The sequence below is a fragment of the Aspergillus foveolatus genome, assembly GCF_047715535.1.
Source record: "Aspergillus foveolatus strain CBS 279.81 unplaced genomic scaffold BDW70scaffold_1, whole genome shotgun sequence".
In the NCBI taxonomy this organism is placed as follows: domain Eukaryota; kingdom Fungi; phylum Ascomycota; class Eurotiomycetes; order Eurotiales; family Aspergillaceae; genus Aspergillus; species Aspergillus foveolatus.
In genome coordinates, this window is record NW_027396065.1 from 1,344,377 (window position 1) to 1,362,201 (window position 17,825).

The 17,825-nt window shown below is 50.6% G+C and overlaps 7 protein-coding genes across 7 annotated transcripts; 3 read left to right on the forward strand and 4 right to left on the reverse strand.

Moving 5' to 3' along the window:
- The first annotated feature begins 1,402 nt into the window (after positions 1-1,402).
- On the forward strand, positions 1,403-4,252 carry BDW70DRAFT_6143 (transcription factor domain-containing protein). Its single transcript, XM_073744388.1, has 4 exons — positions 1,403-2,066; positions 2,127-2,224; positions 2,281-3,051; positions 3,105-4,252. The coding sequence occupies exons 1-4, from the start codon at positions 1,641-1,643 to the stop codon at positions 4,195-4,197; spliced, it is 2,388 nt and encodes a 795-aa protein (XP_073601399.1). The 5' UTR covers positions 1,403-1,640; the 3' UTR covers positions 4,198-4,252.
- A 175-nt stretch (positions 4,253-4,427) lies between these two features.
- On the reverse strand, positions 4,428-5,125 carry BDW70DRAFT_6185 (tubulin-binding prefolding complex subunit GIM3). Its single transcript, XM_073744399.1, has 4 exons — positions 5,089-5,125; positions 4,902-5,039; positions 4,728-4,795; positions 4,428-4,671 (listed from the first exon to the last, which is right to left on the reverse strand). Exons 1-4 carry the CDS (start codon positions 5,104-5,106, stop codon positions 4,479-4,481), a joined length of 417 nt encoding a protein of 138 aa, XP_073601400.1. The 5' UTR covers positions 5,107-5,125; the 3' UTR covers positions 4,428-4,478.
- A 606-nt stretch (positions 5,126-5,731) lies between these two features.
- BDW70DRAFT_155256 (autophagy-related protein 27) lies at positions 5,732-6,856 on the forward strand (the record flags this gene model as incomplete). Its single annotated transcript, XM_073740011.1, has 3 exons — positions 5,732-5,990; positions 6,067-6,610; positions 6,661-6,856. The coding sequence occupies 3 exons, from the start codon at positions 5,732-5,734 to the stop codon at positions 6,854-6,856; spliced, it is 999 nt and encodes a 332-aa protein (XP_073601401.1).
- Positions 6,857-7,544: 688 nt separating this feature from the next.
- Positions 7,545-9,755, reverse strand: BDW70DRAFT_6220 (uncharacterized protein). The gene is made up of 5 exons (XM_073744410.1): positions 9,702-9,755; positions 9,163-9,641; positions 8,901-9,089; positions 8,031-8,843; positions 7,545-7,844 (listed from the first exon to the last, which is right to left on the reverse strand). The coding sequence occupies exons 2-5, from the start codon at positions 9,226-9,228 to the stop codon at positions 7,701-7,703; spliced, it is 1,212 nt and encodes a 403-aa protein (XP_073601402.1). The 5' UTR covers positions 9,229-9,641; positions 9,702-9,755; the 3' UTR covers positions 7,545-7,700.
- A 753-nt stretch (positions 9,756-10,508) lies between these two features.
- Positions 10,509-11,359, reverse strand: BDW70DRAFT_6260 (uncharacterized protein). The gene is made up of 2 exons (XM_073744420.1): positions 10,919-11,359; positions 10,509-10,848 (listed from the first exon to the last, which is right to left on the reverse strand). Exons 1-2 carry the CDS (start codon positions 11,223-11,225, stop codon positions 10,571-10,573), a joined length of 585 nt encoding a protein of 194 aa, XP_073601403.1. The 5' UTR covers positions 11,226-11,359; the 3' UTR covers positions 10,509-10,570.
- Positions 11,360-12,448: 1,089 nt separating this feature from the next.
- Positions 12,449-15,693, forward strand: BDW70DRAFT_126303 (ATP-dependent Clp protease ATP-binding subunit). The gene has a single exon (XM_073735066.1). The coding sequence runs from the start codon at positions 12,609-12,611 to the stop codon at positions 15,390-15,392; it is 2,784 nt and encodes a 927-aa protein (XP_073601404.1). The 5' UTR covers positions 12,449-12,608; the 3' UTR covers positions 15,393-15,693.
- A 1,141-nt stretch (positions 15,694-16,834) lies between these two features.
- Positions 16,835-17,615, reverse strand: BDW70DRAFT_6270 (uncharacterized protein). Its single transcript, XM_073744423.1, has one exon. The coding sequence runs from the start codon at positions 17,399-17,401 to the stop codon at positions 16,985-16,987; it is 417 nt and encodes a 138-aa protein (XP_073601405.1). The 5' UTR covers positions 17,402-17,615; the 3' UTR covers positions 16,835-16,984.
- Between the last annotated feature and the right edge of the window lie 210 nt (positions 17,616-17,825).

The window sequence follows — 17,825 nt, forward strand, 5'->3', positions numbered from 1 at the left end:
GCTGATTCAACGACGATTCAACGGATAATAGACACGTTGACTTCTCTGCCAGTGACCTCGGACAGCCATGCCACTGCCGATCTCGGGATGCATTTAACCTTGCTGCGAGGTCTGATCTCGAAGGTTCATTTCATTGAAAGCATTATTAGTGACGGAGACTGGATTCGAGGATAGCGAGTCAACGACGGGGCCTGTCGAATATTCATACCTTTTGTTGAGCCTCTGAGTAAATGATCAAGCTGACCAGATATACCTCATATTCCGCTTCAGATACGCAATCATAAGAGATCTCTCCGGATTCCGGAGGCGTAGTCCAGAATTCGACTCGGTAACTGATTCGATTCGATGTGTGAGGGATAGACGCTGAAGTGGACTCCACCCACCACAGTCGACATCGAAATGCTGACTGGAATTCTGCAGACTGCAGGCCCCCTCCCCTTCCATCCACATGATTCTGGACATGGTCAAATCTCGATCTGGCATGGCGGCGAACCGGCGTTTCAGCATTTAGCGTGCTTTCGCTGGCCATCGGGGCCTGCCGAGTTGGAACTGTCGGAGTTGATTCCTGGGCTTGGATGGACCCTGACGAGAGTCGCTGATTGACTGAAGCTGAGGGGCTGTGGATTACTATCTAACTGAGAGTGAGCTAGAGCAGCTAGAGCCTAGTAGATGCGAATAATATGGGATTGGGGCCATTGGGCGGAACAAAATCTGGACGGATGGATGGATGGATGGACAGAACTTCTGTCACGAGATTTCTACAATCCCAGTATCATCGCAGTGAACAGTCCTTCTCTTCTCCTAAATAAGCATCGAGAAGGTTTCGCTTGCAGTCGGGCTGTCGTTTCGAAGTCGCCTGCATCTCCGCCAGTGAAGCCTGGATGTAGTCCCGATTCTTATTATTCCTTCTGCCATCGGATCGCTTCCTATAACCATCCGCCATCCACCACCATCATCCTTCTTCCTCTCCTCCAATCCCACGCTGTCACTGTTGCTCCCACGTTCATTTCTCTCACTCTTTTGCTCTCTTATTCTTCCTCTCTTCGTGATTCTGTCTTTCCTTTCAGTCCCTTTCCTTCTTTAGCCTTCCTCGTGCCCCTCCTTTTCCACCTCTCCCGTTATTCCTCAATCTCGCAACTCTTCTACCAATCAAAGGTCGCTTAGATCCTTTCTCTTCACGAACCGACCCTGCCGCCATTAGTTTAGCTGAGACCCTCTTTACTGCGGATACTGGCTCCGGAATTTGTGCTTGCTTCATGTCCCCAACTGTCCAACGGCGTCGTTGACGGATAAGCCTCAGTCCCACATTTTGTTATTGTTAAATGCGACTGGCGCTTGCTCCCACTTTAATGAATATCTGGGAGGCCCTTGCTTCTCTAGAGCTCTCTTGCGGTCTCGACGGTTGATTCCGATTTGTTCTCTATTCTTGTCGTGCCTTTTCCTCGGTTCCCTGCCTTGACCCTCAAGCCCGTCATCCTGTTCCTCGTGTGAATCCCCGCTCCTGCACATACATCTGCTTTCCATCACGAAAATCACTTAACCCCTTACTTGAGGAGCAATCACAGGTCATTCTGGATCTGGACAAAATTCAGCGCTTGCTCTGCGTGTTGTTTCCTATGAGGCTTCTATGAGACACCGATATGGAGCCACATTACTCACGCTCGTGGACTAACCAGAATACCAATGGCGCTCCCTATGAGCTGCCTCCGGTGCAGTCCGTCACTTCCTCCGTGCCATTTCAGCCAGGCCCGCAGCCGAGCGCTTTTCTTTCCACTCAATCAGCAAGGCCCAGCGGCGGGTTGCCGATGTCTCACATCCTACAGCCGCCTCCTGCACCAACATCTACGGCGAAATACTCGCCATATGATTCTAGCGTCTCTCCATCGGAAGCGAGCGCCGCAACTTTCCAGGATGCATCTGCTAATGGCTCTGGGGTGAGCGCAGGTGGAATTTTCCGGCACGGAGGCGGGCTAGCGCAACATCAGCAGCCATTACAGCAGAAGAGGGCGTACCGTCAACGAAGGAAGGACCCTAGCTGCGATGCCTGCCGGGAGCGCAAGGTCAAGGTACAGGAGGCTTTGCTATTTCCGTCTTCGTTCTATGCTCTGACTACGCTCTTCTTCTAGTGCGATGCCTCCGAGTCTGCTAGTTGTACGGAATGTACCAACCGCAAGGTTCGATGCCAATTCACTAAAGAAACCAACAGACGCATGTCCTCTATCAAGTTCGTACCTTGCATTTTCGATCGATAAAGAGTTTGTCATTCTGACAAGATCGTAGGCAGGTTCAAGACCTAGAAAAACAACTCTGGTCGACTAGACAACAACTCCAGCAACTACGGTCCGGGATGAGGTCGGATAACCTGACGGATCTGGACGGGGACGGGCCAGGACAGCTCCAAATAAACCTACCTGACTTAGGTTACAGACCGCCGCGTCGGCCAAAGGCTCCTGTTTCACAAGATCTCTCCAATGCTAGGGCTAATCTACGGCGCTATGGAAGGGGAATCTGGAAAGTCCCCACGCCGTATCGCCAGTCGGACTCCATATCCCTGTTGACAGCAGACCCTCCTCCCCTTCCGCCGCAAGACGTTGCCCACCACCTTCTCGCCCAGTACCATGCCCATATTCATACCACCTTCCCAGTGATTCACTGGCCAACGTTTATGAAAGAATACGAGGAGGTGTACCGTCGCGGGTCACTCATAGGAGTTCCTCGCGAGTGGGCAGCTGTTTTGTTCAGTGTATTCGCCCTTGGTTCCTTACATACTTCAGACCCGAACCGTGAAGAGAAGGGCAAAGAGTTCGTGAGAACATCTTGCGGAGTGATCGATGTTTGGCAGGATAACTTCACATTGGATCAGGCGCGGGCCGCCTTGTTGGCTAGCATATTCCTTTACGAAGTCAATTCGACGTCAGCTAGCTGGGTGTGGAACGGATCCGCCGTGAAAGTCGCTCAGGAAATAGGATTACATCTGGAGTCAGGTCCTTGGCCTGTACTCGAGGGGGAAATGCGCAAGCGCGTTTGGTGGGGGATGTATACTTGGGATAGGTTTGTGGAGTTAAGAATTGTTGTATTTTGTTCATGGACTAATTTTCTATCAGGATCATGGCCTTGGAAATGGGCAAACCAGTATTGATTAACGACCAAGACTGCGATACCGACCTACCCTGCACTGTTGACGAGCAATTCATTTCTGAAGGAGGCTGTGTGCCGGAGAACCAACAAACTACGCCGTTACTAGCGACGATCCACGTTGTGCGATCAATCGGCCAGTTGACTCGTATTTTGCGAAGCACGGCAATTGGTACGGCAAGTCTCCAGACCTTCGAACGGCATTTCACCACCTGTTTATCCATCTTCCCGGAACAATATCAGCCGAACTCTGATCAATACATCGAGCCACGAACCTTAACCCCAATTATCTACCTCCAAAACGCGCGCCTCATGCTTCATCGCCACAATATTTCACCATTTTGTCCTCCTGATGTGCGTTCGTCAGCGTTGGATTATTGTGCCTCCGTTTGCCAAGATACCGCACGGCTCCTGTCGCGATGCATGCGACCCTCCCCTGTCACGGGCAACAGGGATTGGCGTGCGCTGCTGGCGGTGTCGGGGTCCGCGATGCTGTGCGCCCATCTGTGGCGCTGCATACTCTTACTACTCTTTCGCCAGGAGTACGAAGCTGCATTGATATGTGTTCAAGCTAGCTCTGCTATGAGGGATTCGCGTGCCATCAATGCTGCATGCGGGCGAAATATTGTGTTTTTCCTGAAATGCCTTCTAGGCCGATTGCACCGTCCTGGCCCCGTGGAACTGGATGGGGACGAGGAAATGATGGCGTATGTGTCCGGTGATATGCAGGGGACCAGCAATGGAAGCTGGGTTTGGGAGGGCAGTGAGACTGGGTCTCAATTAGAGATGGCTTCTCCACCAAACAGCGCAGCGCAACCCAGTCTTGAGGATAGCAAGCTATCGCAAGAGCCGAATGGGTGGGAAGGCTGGGACTGGATTGAACAGACGGTGCAATATCTTCTCGCCGAAAAGGAGCAGCGACAGCAAAAAGAAGCACAGAGCCTAAGACCGCCGACAGAGCCGTCGTATCGCGGCAGCGAATCTACGACTGGAAGTCCTGACTCAGCGCAAAACCAATCGACCTCGTCACATTCGCGCATGACGATAGCGAGTATTATATAATCTTGTTCACACCTCCAACTCAGGTTCTGCTACAGGATAGTGGACACCAGAAGCTAGAGCGTCTTTATTTTTTTTTGCATTCAGCCCTGTATAGCCTGCAATGTAGCGGTCATTGCATCTGATATGAATTTACGTGTGACCTGGTCAGCATTCTTGTACATTGTGCTGTCATTAGACTTTGTACATATCTTGAGCATCTAGCGAAAAAACAGATTAAAAGACCAAATTCTTATAAACGTATCCATGTATAATCCTAACAAGGCGAGAAATAGGCTGTACAATCAGGTCTCCAGGTTGATACTCCGTCCAAACCGGGCATACAAAGCAACCTTCAACTGCTGCATCTCGTCGCGCAGATCACTCAGCGTTTCCTCCAGCTTGGCGACATCAGAGTCAATCTGCTCCGTTGAAGAAGCGAGTAGCGTCTGCGCTTCTTCTAGTGGAAGATGGACGAATGAGTCTCCGATTTTGTATCTAAAGGCCTTCGTTAGCACCATTGTGAACATTCATTGGAGAGATAGGAAACCTACGGAACTAGTTCATCCTCATCGGCAAGCTCTAACTCTGTTGAGATCTCTTCTAAGTCTTCTTTGTCTTTCTGCAAACAGTTACTATTAGCTGAGCCCCTGGTATCAAACGGGCTTGAAAATTTTAAATAACGAAAGGCAGCTATATCAGAATACGAAGAACAGAGATAGACGTACCTGCTTCCCCTTCAGCTTCTCTTCGAGAACAGTCTCACGCTGGTGAAGACGACTGAAGCGGTTGATTTTCTCCTGGTCCTCACGGCGCACTTCGGTGTCCTCTGAGTTGCCGATCGTGGCCTCGTCTTCTTTTGAGAGCTTGAAGAACATATTAGCTCAGTGAGTATATTGGATGCGGAGAACTTACCATGCGATGGTTAATCATTTTGAGTGTTTCGGTTATAGACTACGGTGGTGGGTTAAGGATGAGGATATTTTGGTGTTTTGAGTGGAAGTGGTCTGTGCGGGGCTCTTTGATGTACATATGGACTCGATTACGGAGTCCTGCAAACTGATCTATCATAATGTACTTAATGTAGTTAGCAGTCATAAGTCTATGTATATCTAATTATATCTTCTGAGAGATAAAAGAAATCGAAGATCTGTTTGATTGTCTCTTTCATCACTGGCATGTAGGATGCTTATACTAGGCGATTGACCGGATAAACAGAAGACCGACGTCAAGCAAAGCAGCACGAGACAAAAGCACTCACCAGCTCCCAACTAGCTAGGTATCAACTTATTTTTTTTTGGCCACTTTCCTCTCTCTTCAGCGTTTGGTTTAACTAACATCTCTTTTGATCACACGCGCGCTGCCTCGTCAGCTGCCTGCGCTGCCTGTCTGCTCCGTCTGAGCTCCGTTTAATCACCGCCTAGCAGCATCACACCGTCATCGTCACCAGCCTCACTTCCAACCCACCCCGAAGTTCACGACCTATCCCCGATTCGAATCCTCCCATTTCCTCAATACCAATTTCGTAACTTCGACGCGCCTTGGAGAGTCTTCCGCCATGCGGATATTCTCCTCACCTCTCGTCTCTGCCGTCTCTTTGTTACCCGGTCTTTCTTTCGCCGTCAGCTTCGACTGCTCCAGCATCCATGTAGACAACTACAATTATAACCTCAAGGCTCTAGGCGGAGTCCACGAAATATACCATGCCGAGCAAGTCGGCGATCTTATCGTTAACACGACATATGTACTAAATCTGTGCAACACCCTTAAGGGCGCGTCGATAAGGGGGAATTTGAAATGCGGCACGTCAAAGAATAGTATGGATACAGATGCCCTTAGCAACTGACGCGTAGTTGATCTACCGGTAATGAAAGCAACTAACCATTTGCCTAGTTTGTGGGTTCAACTACACATACGGAGCAGACGGCGCCGCCGAGAATGATTTTGCGTTCCCGATCGTCGGGCTGGAGCCTATGGGCCATGGGGCGAAAGATGCGGAGATCACACGATTAAAGAAGGAGGATACTGAGAAAGAGGGTCTGAGGGTAAAGCTGTCTGGAGGGGGTGAGTACCCGGAGCCTGGCTCGAAAAAGAAGAAAAAGGCGGGTGCGGTCATCGAGTTTGAATGTGACCCTGGTCGGTCGGGTCTGGAGGGTCTTGTCAAGGAGGACACAAAGCGGCTCCTCCGCGCCCGGGAAGAAGGTCAGGATGTGGGCGAGGGGGATGGTGAAGGCGACGGCAACGGGGAGGATAAAGAGCCATTCTACGATGGATCAGACCCGGATCGAAGCCTGCAATACAAGAGCTTTGGGAAGGCGGATGACGAAACGTATATACTTAGCTTGAACTGGAAGACACGCTATGCCTGTGACCATTACACAGAAGACCGTGGTTCGTCTTCTGGCCACTGGGGGTTCTTTACTTGGTTGATTGTGATGTATAACCAACCCCGGCCAAACATGCTTGAACCTCGCTAACATGGTTCAGTTTCTTCCTCTGCGCCGCAGCATATCTCATCTTCGGCTCGTGGCTCAATTATAACCGCTACGGTGCCCGTGGGTGGGACCTGCTTCCGCACAGCGATACGCTTCGAGACATTCCTTATCTCTTCCAAGACTGGCTGCGCCGGGTAGTCAATACTTTTCAAGGGACGGGTTCGAGAGGGGGATACAGCGCTGTATAAATATAACGCTTTATTTCTCTGTGATGTTTCCAAGAACTGCATACGAACGGGAGCAGGTTTCTTGACCGGCAGATTCCTTCAGGTAATGCTTTTTCTCTCTGTACGATGGAATGAATGATTGGCCCAATTTCGCATTTGCTCGGTCGATTTGCTTGTCTGTTTTCTCGCTTGTTACTGTTGCTGGACGAGCTGATATATACCTCAGCTAGATTTTATCAGGAATGTATCCATACGGAGTAAATGCATCCTTTATCCATCGCTTTCCGCGGATCTATAACCTGCTACGGAAGCTTATGAGCAAAAGTACTTGGACCAATTTCCAGTCTTCGGCTTCGGCCGTTGATCCTCATGGGTTCTGTATCCCGAAATGGTCGAACGAGCAATTACTTCGGACTAGGTACTGGGACGTGCTAGCTAGCTCGGCTTTAGCTCACAACAGCTCCAGTCAAGATGGATACATTCTCCCTTCATTCAGAAACACACAATTTGCAAAACAAAGCAAGAAAAACAAACCTAGGAAAAAGCAAAACTGAAGCCAAAGCGTTTCGAGTATCGTGCATAACAGGCAAACCCATTCAATGTAGATTTCCAGAGTGCAGATTGCGTGATCAAGGGCTCTCATCGCGACATACATCCTAATCCCATTCCATCGCCTAGGATAATCCTCTCAACTTTCAAGTTGGTCTGATTCAATTCTTTCTCGTCATCGTCTTTAACCCCCACAGCTGGTTGTTCAGCCATGCCTCCCTTTCTCATCTCCATTCAATTTGCTATGGAGTGTACTTACTCATTTGGTCGGTCGAGTACCTGCATAGGTATGACCTGCACGGCTTGACGACAGCACCTAGACCTTCATCGCGAACTGCTTGAGGAAGAGGTAGTCGGCCATGTTCGCGTTGACCGTCTTGCGGATCAGGGCGGCGCCCTCCTCGCCGTACTTCTCGCGCCACTCGACGTCGAACTGTTCTTCGGATTTGGGGGCACGGGGCTGGTCAAATTGGTCAGCTGGACTATTCTCTTCTCTATCACGAGCTGATCCTGCGTGGTGTGCTGGTGCAATATGCATGCAGGCTAAGACTCACGGATTTCTCCACCAAGTCCTGCTGGCGGGCTAGCTAATGCACCCTACCTAGCCGAGACGAGAAGAGCAAGGACAAGTAAAAAGGAAACTTACATGCTTCCTAGCAGTCAACCCCCTCGAATCGATCGCATCATTGTGAAATCCATTCCACTTCTCAAACGCCTCCCGCGCATACTCATGGTCCTCCTCGTTATCCCAGTTTAGCATGGCGTCCGTATACGTGATCCCGACGCTACGGCAAAACGCCTCCATCATCGCCGCTGGACTATCGAGCATATCATCCGCGTCGACGACACAGATCTCCGCGCCGATGTTAGCATCCGGGCTGGAGACAGGTTTATGCGTGGACTTCTGCTGGCCGTCCTGGGCACTGGCAAGGATCTCGTCGGCATCTGCCTCGTGGGTTGCAACATGAGGTCCCACTAGGCCCTCAGCCCGCAGGTACTCGAAGAACCGGCGCATCTCGTCATACCCAGCTTCAGCGGGGTCGTAGTAGGTGAAGCCCGTGGTGGCGTCGAGAGGAGGAATTGTGCAACGGTAGTAGGAGGGGACGCTGTAATGCGGATCGCGGATAAGGAAGGCAAAGTGGAACGTTTTCAAAATCTCCTTGGGGATGACGGTCGGGTTTCCTGGTTCAGACGGAGTGTCGTATGGGTAGGGCGCTGTGCTGTTGCCCTTTTTTGTCTCGCTGCCATTCACGCTGCCGTTGGTAGCGCCGTTGGCAGCTGGGTGGTGGCCGTTGGCGATGGGATCTCCGTTATTGCCAACGGCCGTCGGGGTTTCAGCAGTAACTGTCTCGGTGCCTACGCCGCGCTTGATTCTGTTGAGAGAAGGCGCAATACTGGCAGGTTTGCCGTGCGGAGGTAAGAGATAATGCAGGATGTCTTTGATGAATATTCTCTTGCCCTATCGTCGAACGTTAGTACTGGTTCATTTCTAGGTCAAGGTGGAGAGATGTAATGCCTCATTTTCCCTTCCTTCGCGCTCAATCCTTTCGAGGATAGTTTTGTACGTAGACTCGCTGAATCCGCTCTCAATCCGGGCCTTCTCGTCAGCCTCATACCGATCTGAGAGCCTCTCAGGGCCGTAGTAGAATGCATCGCCGAAGGGTTCATGGATACATTTGATTGTATCTCTCTGGGTCATAAAGACCTACGCAGAAGATCAGTATCTCGCCTGCTTAATCCAGAAAAAAACCCTCAAAATTGGACAAGAGGAGAATTACCCGCTCAAAAGCTGTCGAGCAAGCCCGGGGATGGGTTGCAACGAAGATAGGTTTCTGCTGAGACATGGTGCAAGTCTCTCTCTTTCTTCTCGTTTGATTGAGACGTATGTCAGGAATATCGGTTCACTATCTACCAGGGAATTTCACCGCCGGCGAAGCTACTGATAAAGTGGCCTACTCTTGTGAGCTGAGGCTTATCGCGGGGATTTATCTGCACTGCAGGTGTGGTGTTGTACGGATGGTTGTCCCCCGACGACACGGCGGGAGATGAGAGTACTTGAAACAGAACTGAAAGTCCTTAAGTCTGAAAGAACCGGATAAAATGGTTGGATTGAATTTTCAGGAACAGATGGGGTGGCCCCAGGAACTGGCTTGGTTTTATACTTGGGAGTGTGCCGGAAGTACTGGAAGGAGGATACCGTCAGGTCTGGACGAGGACGCGCTTTTTCTCGTTTGAGTTCGACCGTCAGAGCCAAATACTGCGTATGGAAAATAATATTATTATTATTCTCACTGAGATGGAGTCGGACCAGAATTACTGTGCTAACGACTCCGTTTCACTCCCAGCTTCCAGCTCTGCAGTGGTAGGCAAGTCAATGCAGGCGTTGTAAGTGGCTGCTAGTCAAACCCACTCTCCTGCTGCTCAGCGAACTGGCCCTGGGTAGGGCGATGACACCAGCTGTCACCTATATTCGCCATAGATAATGATCTTCTATCTTATTGTCAGGGTGCTGATATTGATCTATATAAATCCCGGCTCTTCAGAGCTTCCCGTCAAAACTTCAACCACCAACTTCTGGCTTCCCAAGGTCAACATCAAGGTCAACTGGGCGACTGCCGCAACACGACAAGGCACCGTGTCGTTACGGCCAAGATCGTGATCTACAATTGCTACTCCGCTTTCATTCTTTCGTCATTGGAAGCAGTCGGCCGCGGGATGGGGGGCAAAAGTTCAAACTGTTCCTGGAATTGCCGGTCTCAGACCAAGCGAGGGGATTGTGCGCGCGGTGCAGGCACGAAGTCGAGACCGGTAGTTTAGAGGGGCAACGGCGGTACAGTCGAAAATCTAGTCAGCTAGTCTCCATGGGAGTGGACATTGAGGATACAGATCAGGAAGGATTGGACTATGGTCGTGAAGCGGAGTGGTTAAACTCTTCAATATCCCTGTCGCCACATTCGGTCGAGACAGACTGGTGTTTCCACCTTGACGTCATGAGACGGACACAGCAGGATGCGTTACCGAGGAGTAAGGGGAGGAGTAAGACAAGAGGAGAGAAGGTATAGCCCATTTTCGCATTGAACTAGATAGCTCGCACTGTGATAGCAAGTGTGCATTCGTTGGTCGTGAACAATACATGGTCATCTGGACGCGATATCTGATATGCCAGTTAAGCCACTCAGTTTTTTCTCAGCTTCCAGATGGGCCTGGGACTGGAGGCTGCGACCGAGGACCACTTGGGACTTGACCGGCCAATCTTCGTCCTGATTTTGCATGACATGCGTCGTGGGGTGCAATGCTACCCAATGATGCGTCCCTGTTGCTAACGTGGGGTTGCGACGGGCTATAATTATGGGTGCTAATGACTGCCATGGCTGGCCCGTGAATGGCGCCCTGGCACTGGCGGATCAGATCTGACCAGGCTTTCCTCGATCTGTGCTCTCTGCCGCTGAAGAGGGGCCACTTTCCTTCAGATATATTGAGTTCAGGCAACCAGACTGCAAAGGTTCGGGAGGACTCGCAATTAGGTAAACATACGAAGAACTTCAAGGACGTGGGACCCATGGAGTGGTGAGCTCTGGAGCCGTTGAGCTTGAACAGCTCCAGGACTTACTCCATTGACGCTATCTGTTTTTCGGATACACCGCCTCGCCGCCTGCAGTAGTGCCGGCAGAATTAGGCCTTCGTACTCGGCATTTTCGTCGCAGCTTTCCCATCTTCTTTCCATACAGTAATGGAACCTCTTGATGGGCTGTCCAGGAACAAGCCCGATGAAAATCTGCTGCGATAGTTTCTTTCTCAATGTTACTATTTTGAGAACTATTTTTTCGTAGAGTTTCTCCATGGAGCAGGCTCAGCAGCCCCAGATCCAGCAATCGCCGCAATCGCAGCTCCCGCAGCCTCAGCCGCCTCAACAGCCACAGCAACCCCAGAGCCACCAGCTATCCCAACAATCCCAGCAACCTACAGAGATCCAGCCAACCCCACAAACTCAGCAGTCCCAGCAACTTCAGCAGATCCCACCATCCCCGCGAGCCCAACCGCCACAACAACCACAACAACCGCCGCCTCCGGGACAGTCAGTCATAGAATTTCCGCCAGCATACCCCCCGTTACCCGCGCCCCCAGATGCCACATATCGCACCGAGACTGAAGCAGTACAAGCGATAAAGACATTCGCGCAGGATCATGGGTATGCCGTGATCACCAAGCGCACCAACAAAGGTCGTGAGGGGAAAATCGAAGCGATCTACCTGACCTGCGACCAGGGCCAGGTGTATCAGTCAACTGCGAAAGAGCGTCAACGAGAGCCGTCGCGACGTACTGGTTGTCCGTTTAGTATACGCATTAGCCATCATAAGACCGACAATCTGTGGCATGTCAAAGTTCGTGACCCGTCCCACAATCATGGGCCCTCGCGGCCGGGCTCACATCCATCAATCCGGCGCGAGGAGATTAGCCAGAAGACGCAGTATATCAAGGCTCTTCTTGACATCAATATGCCGCCCAGCCAGATTCTCAAACAACTCCGTCATGTGGATCCCTCCACTGTCATCCAGATTCGCGATATCTACAACCTCCGCCATCGCATATATCAAGGGAAAACCCCAGTCCCAGCTGTTATTATATCCGATTTCAAGCAGTCTCCATTAAAAAAGCGCCGTGGTCAGGCAAACTCCGATAATCTGTCTTCTGGGGAGGCTTCGACGTCTGGAGCTGTGGAGAGTGGTCTGGGGGACGATCAGGGCGTCGTTACCCCTGTCAGTGGGGTGCGAGTAACGCAGGATATGCATACCCCGGAACAACTGCTGTACGACACGCTGTTCTGAGATTCTAGTATAGGCGTTTTGATCGATTAGCGCTAGGGAGATACCAATTTGATAAGCCTCCATTTGATAAGATAGGCCTGCTGACCGCTGCGCTGACCGCTTTATTTTGCCTGACATAAGCATCGTCTAATACATTGCCTGATGTTCTGGATCCTTCTGGAAGGCGGTCGAAGCTCTGAGTGTCGTCATGAATTTGCATGATGCTTTGGGCACCGTCATGAATCTCCAGTTGTCACTCTCTTGGAGGAGCCTCGTTTGTCCACTACTATATATTCTGTCGCTTATGCTCAGCTTGCCCAAAGTTATTTCCTCCAAATCATACTTTCTTCATAGCCTAATTTGAAACCCTAACCCTCCTCTACACCTCTTCGGAGATTTCATCTCCCCCACCTTACATCATGAACACTGACAAGTACACAGACAAGGCAAACAAGGCCTTACAAGATGCGCTAGAACTCACTATTGAACACTCGAACGCCGAACTATACCCAGTTCACCTCGCAGTTGCTCTCCTTGACCCTTCACAAAGTGAAGATGACGGGCCATCACTCCACCCCTCTCACGGAGATTCCACCTCTCTCTTCCGCCAAGTTGTTGAACGCGCCCATGGTGACGTTCAGCTCCTCCACCGTGGTCTCATGAAACGGCTCGTAAAGCTTCCGAGCCAAGACCCCCCTCCAGAGACTCGTAGCATCTCTGCGCCCTTCCGAAAAGTTCTCACAGCTGCGGCCGATTTGTCCAAAACGCAGAAGGACAGTTACATCGCCGTGGATCATCTGATCCAAGCTGTATGCCAAGATTCAACCGTCCAAGCTGCTCTCAAAGACGCCAATGTTCCGAACGTCAAGTTGATCGATAATGCTATCCAGCAAATTCGAGGAACAAGGCGTGTAGATTCGAAGACGGCAGATGCTGAGAGCGAAAATGAAAACCTCAAGAAATTCACAATCGACATGACGGCGCTGGCCCGAGAAGGTAAAATTGATCCCGTTATTGGCCGAGAAGAGGAGATTCGTCGTGTGATCCGTATTCTCAGCCGGCGAACGAAGAACAACCCGGTGCTGATTGGCGAGCCCGGTGTTGGTAAAACAACAATTGTTGAAGGACTGGCTCGTCGGATTGTCAATGCAGACATTCCAGCTAGTTTGTCTCAGTGCAAACTTCTTTCTCTCGATGTCGGCTCACTGGTTGCTGGAAGCAAGTACCGCGGCGAATTCGAAGAGAGATTAAAGGGTGTCCTCAAAGAGATCGAGGAGTCCAAAGAAACAATCGTTCTTTTTGTCGATGAGATCCATCTTCTCATGGGTGCAGGCGCTAGCGGCGAGGGTGGAATGGATGCTGCCAATTTGTTGAAGCCTATGCTTGCTCGCGGACAGCTGCACTGTATCGGAGCAACGACGCTCGGTGAATACCGAAAGTACATTGAGAAGGATGCCGCATTCGAACGACGATTCCAGCAAGTGCTTGTTAAGGAGCCCACTGTCTCTGAGACCATCTCGATTCTTCGTGGTTTGAAGGAGAAATACGAGGTCCACCATGGAAGCGTGCGAATTCTCGATGCCGCCATCGTCACCGCAGCTACCCTTGCTGCACGGTATCTCACAGCTCGTCGACTGCCCGACTCGGCGGTCGACCTCATTGATGAGGCCGCTGCTGCCGTCAGGGTGGCCCGCGAATCCGAACCGGAGGCTCTTGATAACCTTGAGCGTAAGCATCGACAGCTTCAGATCGAGATTCATGCTCTCAAGCGTGAAAAAGATGAGGCTTCCAAAGCCCGCCTTCAGGCTGCCGAGCAGGAGGCGGCCAACGTTATTGAAGAGCTGCGGCCTATGCGTCAGAAGTACGAAAGTGAGAAGCAACGCAACAAGGCCATCCAGGATGCCAAGACTAAATTGGACAACCTGAAGAACAAGCAAGAGGAAGCCGAGCGCTCTGGTGACACCGAAACCGCAGCAGATTTGAAATACTACGCTATTCCCGAGACCCAGCAACACATTGAAATGCTGGAGAAGCAACGGGCTGAAGCTGATGAGGAGCGCCGCAACCGTCAGGGTGATGCTGGAGAGCCTCTGCTAGCTGATGAAGTTGGTCCTGATCAAATCAACGAGATTGTCGCTAGGTGGACCGGAATTCCTGTGACAAGACTCAAGACCTCAGAGAAGGACAAACTGTTGGAGATGGAAAAGCACCTAGGCAAGATAGTCGTCGGCCAAAGGGAGGCTGTGAAGTCTATCTCCGACGCCATTCGTCTCCAACGGTCTGGCCTCAGCAACCCTAATTCTCCTCCAAGCTTCCTATTCTGCGGTCCGTCCGGTACGGGTAAAACGCTGCTTACCAAAGCTCTGGCGGAGTTCCTTTTTGATGACCCCAAGTCCATGATCCGGTTTGATATGTCGGAGTACCAGGAGCGGCACTCGCTTAGTCGCATGATCGGCGCACCCCCTGGCTATGTCGGCCATGATGCAGGCGGCCAGCTGACCGAGTCACTTCGCCGCCGACCATTCTCCATCCTCCTGTTCGACGAGGTCGAAAAGGCAGCCAAGGAGGTGCTTACTGTTCTCCTGCAGCTCATGGACGACGGTCGCATCACCGATGGTCAAGGCAGAGTCGTCGACGCCCGCAACTGCATTGTTGTGATGACTTCTAATCTCGGCGCCGAATACCTTGCCCGCCCAACGACCAAGGACGGTAAGATCGACCCTCAGACACGCGAACTGGTCATGGGCGCTCTCCGCAACTACTTCCTTCCCGAATTCCTCAACCGTATCTCCAGCATCGTTATTTTCAACCGCCTCACCAAGAAGGAAATCCGCAAGATTGTTGACCTCCGCCTCGATGAGGTCCAGCGCCGCCTCGAGCAAAATGGCCGCAACGTCGTCATTGAGTGTACTGAAGAGGTTAAGGACTATCTCGGCCAGTCAGGCTACTCGCCGGCTTATGGTGCCCGTCCGCTAGGACGCATCATCGAGCGCGAGGTCCTCAACCGCCTCGCCGTCCTAATTCTGCGTGGAAGTATTCAAGACGGTGAGGTTGCTCGCGTAGTTATACGTGATGGCCGGATTGATGTTATTCCCAACCATGAAATGGCCATTGATGAAGACCAGGACATGACAGATGAGGACGACTTTGATGCCATCGCCGAAATGGACGACAACGGCGGAGATATGGATTTGTACGAGTAAAGCTTAATGCGGCATAATGATTTACGATGACTATTCTTTACAATTTGTGGTTTTGTTTTGGGAGAAAGGCGTTTTTGTTCTTTTCTTGCGCCAAGCCTAGAGCGATTTGTCCTGTATATACTAGTGGTGTTGGACATCAGACTCCCTAGTTGAAAGTTGGCTTCTTCCGAGAGACTGAGCTACTAGTACTTAGCTACCTAATGTATATATTTGTACCGAATAAGGCCTCCATTCCGTGTATATTCTGGCTTTCATATCCAATTTAAGTTAATTGCCACTGTCGATAGATTGACAGGAATAGTTCAATAGTTCAATAGTTCAATAGTCTTATGGATACGAGGACAGATCCCTTGACCATGTGTAGAGGGCTAATACTGACCGTAGCCCGCCCTACCATGAATTGAGGGGATCTTGGTAAGATTGATGGTCCCTAAGAATTACTAAACTTGGAGAAAGAATACAGTATGCAGTAGTCAGAGATGGTTATTAAGACAGTTTTCTATCTGAAAATCCGCTTCGCTGAAAATCCTTATTGTGACAGTATTGCTACTGCTTAGGATGCTGGATTTGTACCATGCAGCGCTGCTATAGACGTTCAGCCGTAGACACACACACATATATATACATATTCATTACCGGTTAATGAAGCCAATCGTAGTTTACTGAAACCTATGTAGTCATACCTAATCATTCATTGGCTTGTAACCCTAGCATTGCTGGGTTATCTCAGCATTAAATAATGCGTGAGAACTGAACGTGGTCTAGCAGGTATGATGTGTTGTTATAAACCTACCTCAGACATATGAATTCATCGACTCTCTCTTGTGTGGCCCGGATATTCTGCTCTGATAGAAGATGGAATAATATGATACGGATGCCTGGAGGGCAGTAACCCGGATACATCGTTGTGGATTCCATTTTAAGTGTGAAGGACTTCTTTGATTCTTCCTGCAAATGGAAAGACCGTTGGATGGTATGGATCAATGAACGGTGGCTTCTGATGTGTCACCACCTATCCTTACCAGCCAGCGGTCAAATAAACGTCCTGCTGAAACTGAAGGGGTATTGAAGGAGGCTGGTAGCACGTATAATTGCAAGGGCATATGGCAAGGAAATTAGGCGACTGAATTGAGTAGCATAAACTCTCGACCTGCTGCAACAACGACAAACAAGATCTATTTTAAGTGGCCTCACGCTCAGGTGAATCAGGCTCCGCCAGCGCCGCGCGTGGATAGTCCGTGACAAATACCTTTTGTTCCGGAGATCTGTGCAACAGCAAGGTGTGGCAAGCATCTGGTCATCAGAAACTCGATGTTAAAGGCGTAGTCTAGCTCGAAGCCGAGAGGGATCAAAGTTCCAACTACGCATTTTAGTGTGGTTGGTTTCTTGTTTAGTTTCAACGGCTTGCGCTAATATCGGAGTTTAAGCGATAAGTCTCCCCACTGGAGAACGGGCGAGCGGAGGTAGCGTTTCAAACAGGAATAGTTACCGAGTTCAGGTTTCGAAGAATCGAAGTATACTCCGACGCCATTATAGTATAGTGTGTTCTTTGAACGGCGACACTTCGAACAATGGCTAGCTAGAAAAAGCGTCTATAGTACTGAGAAGCGGAATACTCCGGCTTCGGTGTTTGCTCGTGGCAAATCTCGAATAATAACAGAGCATTTCCTGTGAGACGGACCGACTCGACACAGTCGGTGCTCAGTAGTAGGCTTGGGCACCGAGCGGCTTATGCTCGAGACGGAAGATCGTTGGTCGACCTGGCCGCGGAATGGCTGTGGAATGCCCGTGGAAGATCTCTCAACCATGATAGGCCACGAGTGTGCATGCAAAACTTTCGAAGTAACAAGCGAAATGCCGATTTGCCTAACCTCAACCATGGACCGAGAGATGATGCGCGATTCCAGTCGGCAGACACAGTGCAAATCCAGCCTACGTCCTGGGTATGGACTGGCGCTGGTGGAGAGCAATGTGGTTGGTACATGGAATAGGACTTGGCTAAAGCGCATAGTGTCGAGGCCGGTTCTCACCAGGAAACAATCATCAGAAATGATTCATAGTGCTGCCGTTGAGCGACTGCTTTGCCCCGTACCCAAGTGGGGTACTCCGTAACTTATACGTTCGGTCTTTGATCTGATATAATTTTATGGGGACCGGTGCCCAGAGCTGAACGCTCCGCGAATTAGTGACAGTCTGCTCCGTGGTATAGATTTGTATGCCGTCGTTCGTGGGAGACCAGGTTCTCCCGCATTCGCCATACCATTATTCGAAGCCTTAGCGGCAGGCCTGCAACAGACATAGAGACGGACGCGTCTCGCCACACAGTATGAAGCACGCAGGAGCGCTAATAGATTTCGAACCAAGGACCGCCAAGAATGAAATCAATCGATGCTTGACTCGATCGCTCTTCTTGTCGAATAATCGGAATTCCCG

What these genes read in the sequence shown, in the direction of transcription:
- BDW70DRAFT_6143 (XM_073744388.1), top strand. Translation starts at nt 1,641, where the DNA reads ATGGAGCCACATTACTCACGCTCGTGGACTAACCAGAATACCAATGGC. An exon ending in GCCGGGAGCGCAAGGTCAAG is followed by an intron (nt 2,067 to 2,126) that starts GTACAGGAGGCT and finishes CTCTTCTTCTAG; the next exon opens with TGCGATGCCTCCGAGTCTGC. An exon ending in AGACGCATGTCCTCTATCAA is followed by an intron (nt 2,225 to 2,280) that starts GTTCGTACCTTG and finishes ACAAGATCGTAG; the next exon opens with GCAGGTTCAAGACCTAGAAA.
- BDW70DRAFT_6185 (XM_073744399.1), bottom strand. An exon ending in AGAAGCTGAAGGGGAAGCAG is followed by an intron (nt 4,796 to 4,901) that starts GTACGTCTATCT and finishes AACTGTTTGCAG; the next exon opens with AAAGACAAAGAAGACTTAGA. An exon ending in GATGAGGATGAACTAGTTCC is followed by an intron (nt 4,672 to 4,727) that starts GTAGGTTTCCTA and finishes GAAGGCCTTTAG; the next exon opens with ATACAAAATCGGAGACTCAT.
- BDW70DRAFT_6270 (XM_073744423.1), bottom strand. Translation starts at nt 17,401, where the DNA reads ATGCGCTTTAGCCAAGTCCTATTCCATGTACCAACCACATTGCTCTCC.
- BDW70DRAFT_126303 (XM_073735066.1), top strand. Translation starts at nt 12,609, where the DNA reads ATGAACACTGACAAGTACACAGACAAGGCAAACAAGGCCTTACAAGAT.
- BDW70DRAFT_6220 (XM_073744410.1), bottom strand. Translation starts at nt 9,228, where the DNA reads ATGTCTCAGCAGAAACCTATCTTCGTTGCAACCCATCCCCGGGCTTGC. An exon ending in GCGAAGGAAGGGAAAATGAG is followed by an intron (nt 8,844 to 8,900) that starts GCATTACATCTC and finishes GTTCGACGATAG; the next exon opens with GGCAAGAGAATATTCATCAA. An exon ending in GGTTGACTGCTAGGAAGCAT is followed by an intron (nt 7,845 to 8,030) that starts GTAAGTTTCCTT and finishes CAATTTGACCAG; the next exon opens with CCCCGTGCCCCCAAATCCGA.
- BDW70DRAFT_6260 (XM_073744420.1), bottom strand. Translation starts at nt 11,225, where the DNA reads ATGGAGAAACTCTACGAAAAAATAGTTCTCAAAATAGTAACATTGAGA. An exon ending in CCACGTCCTTGAAGTTCTTC is followed by an intron (nt 10,849 to 10,918) that starts GTATGTTTACCT and finishes ATATATCTGAAG; the next exon opens with GAAAGTGGCCCCTCTTCAGC.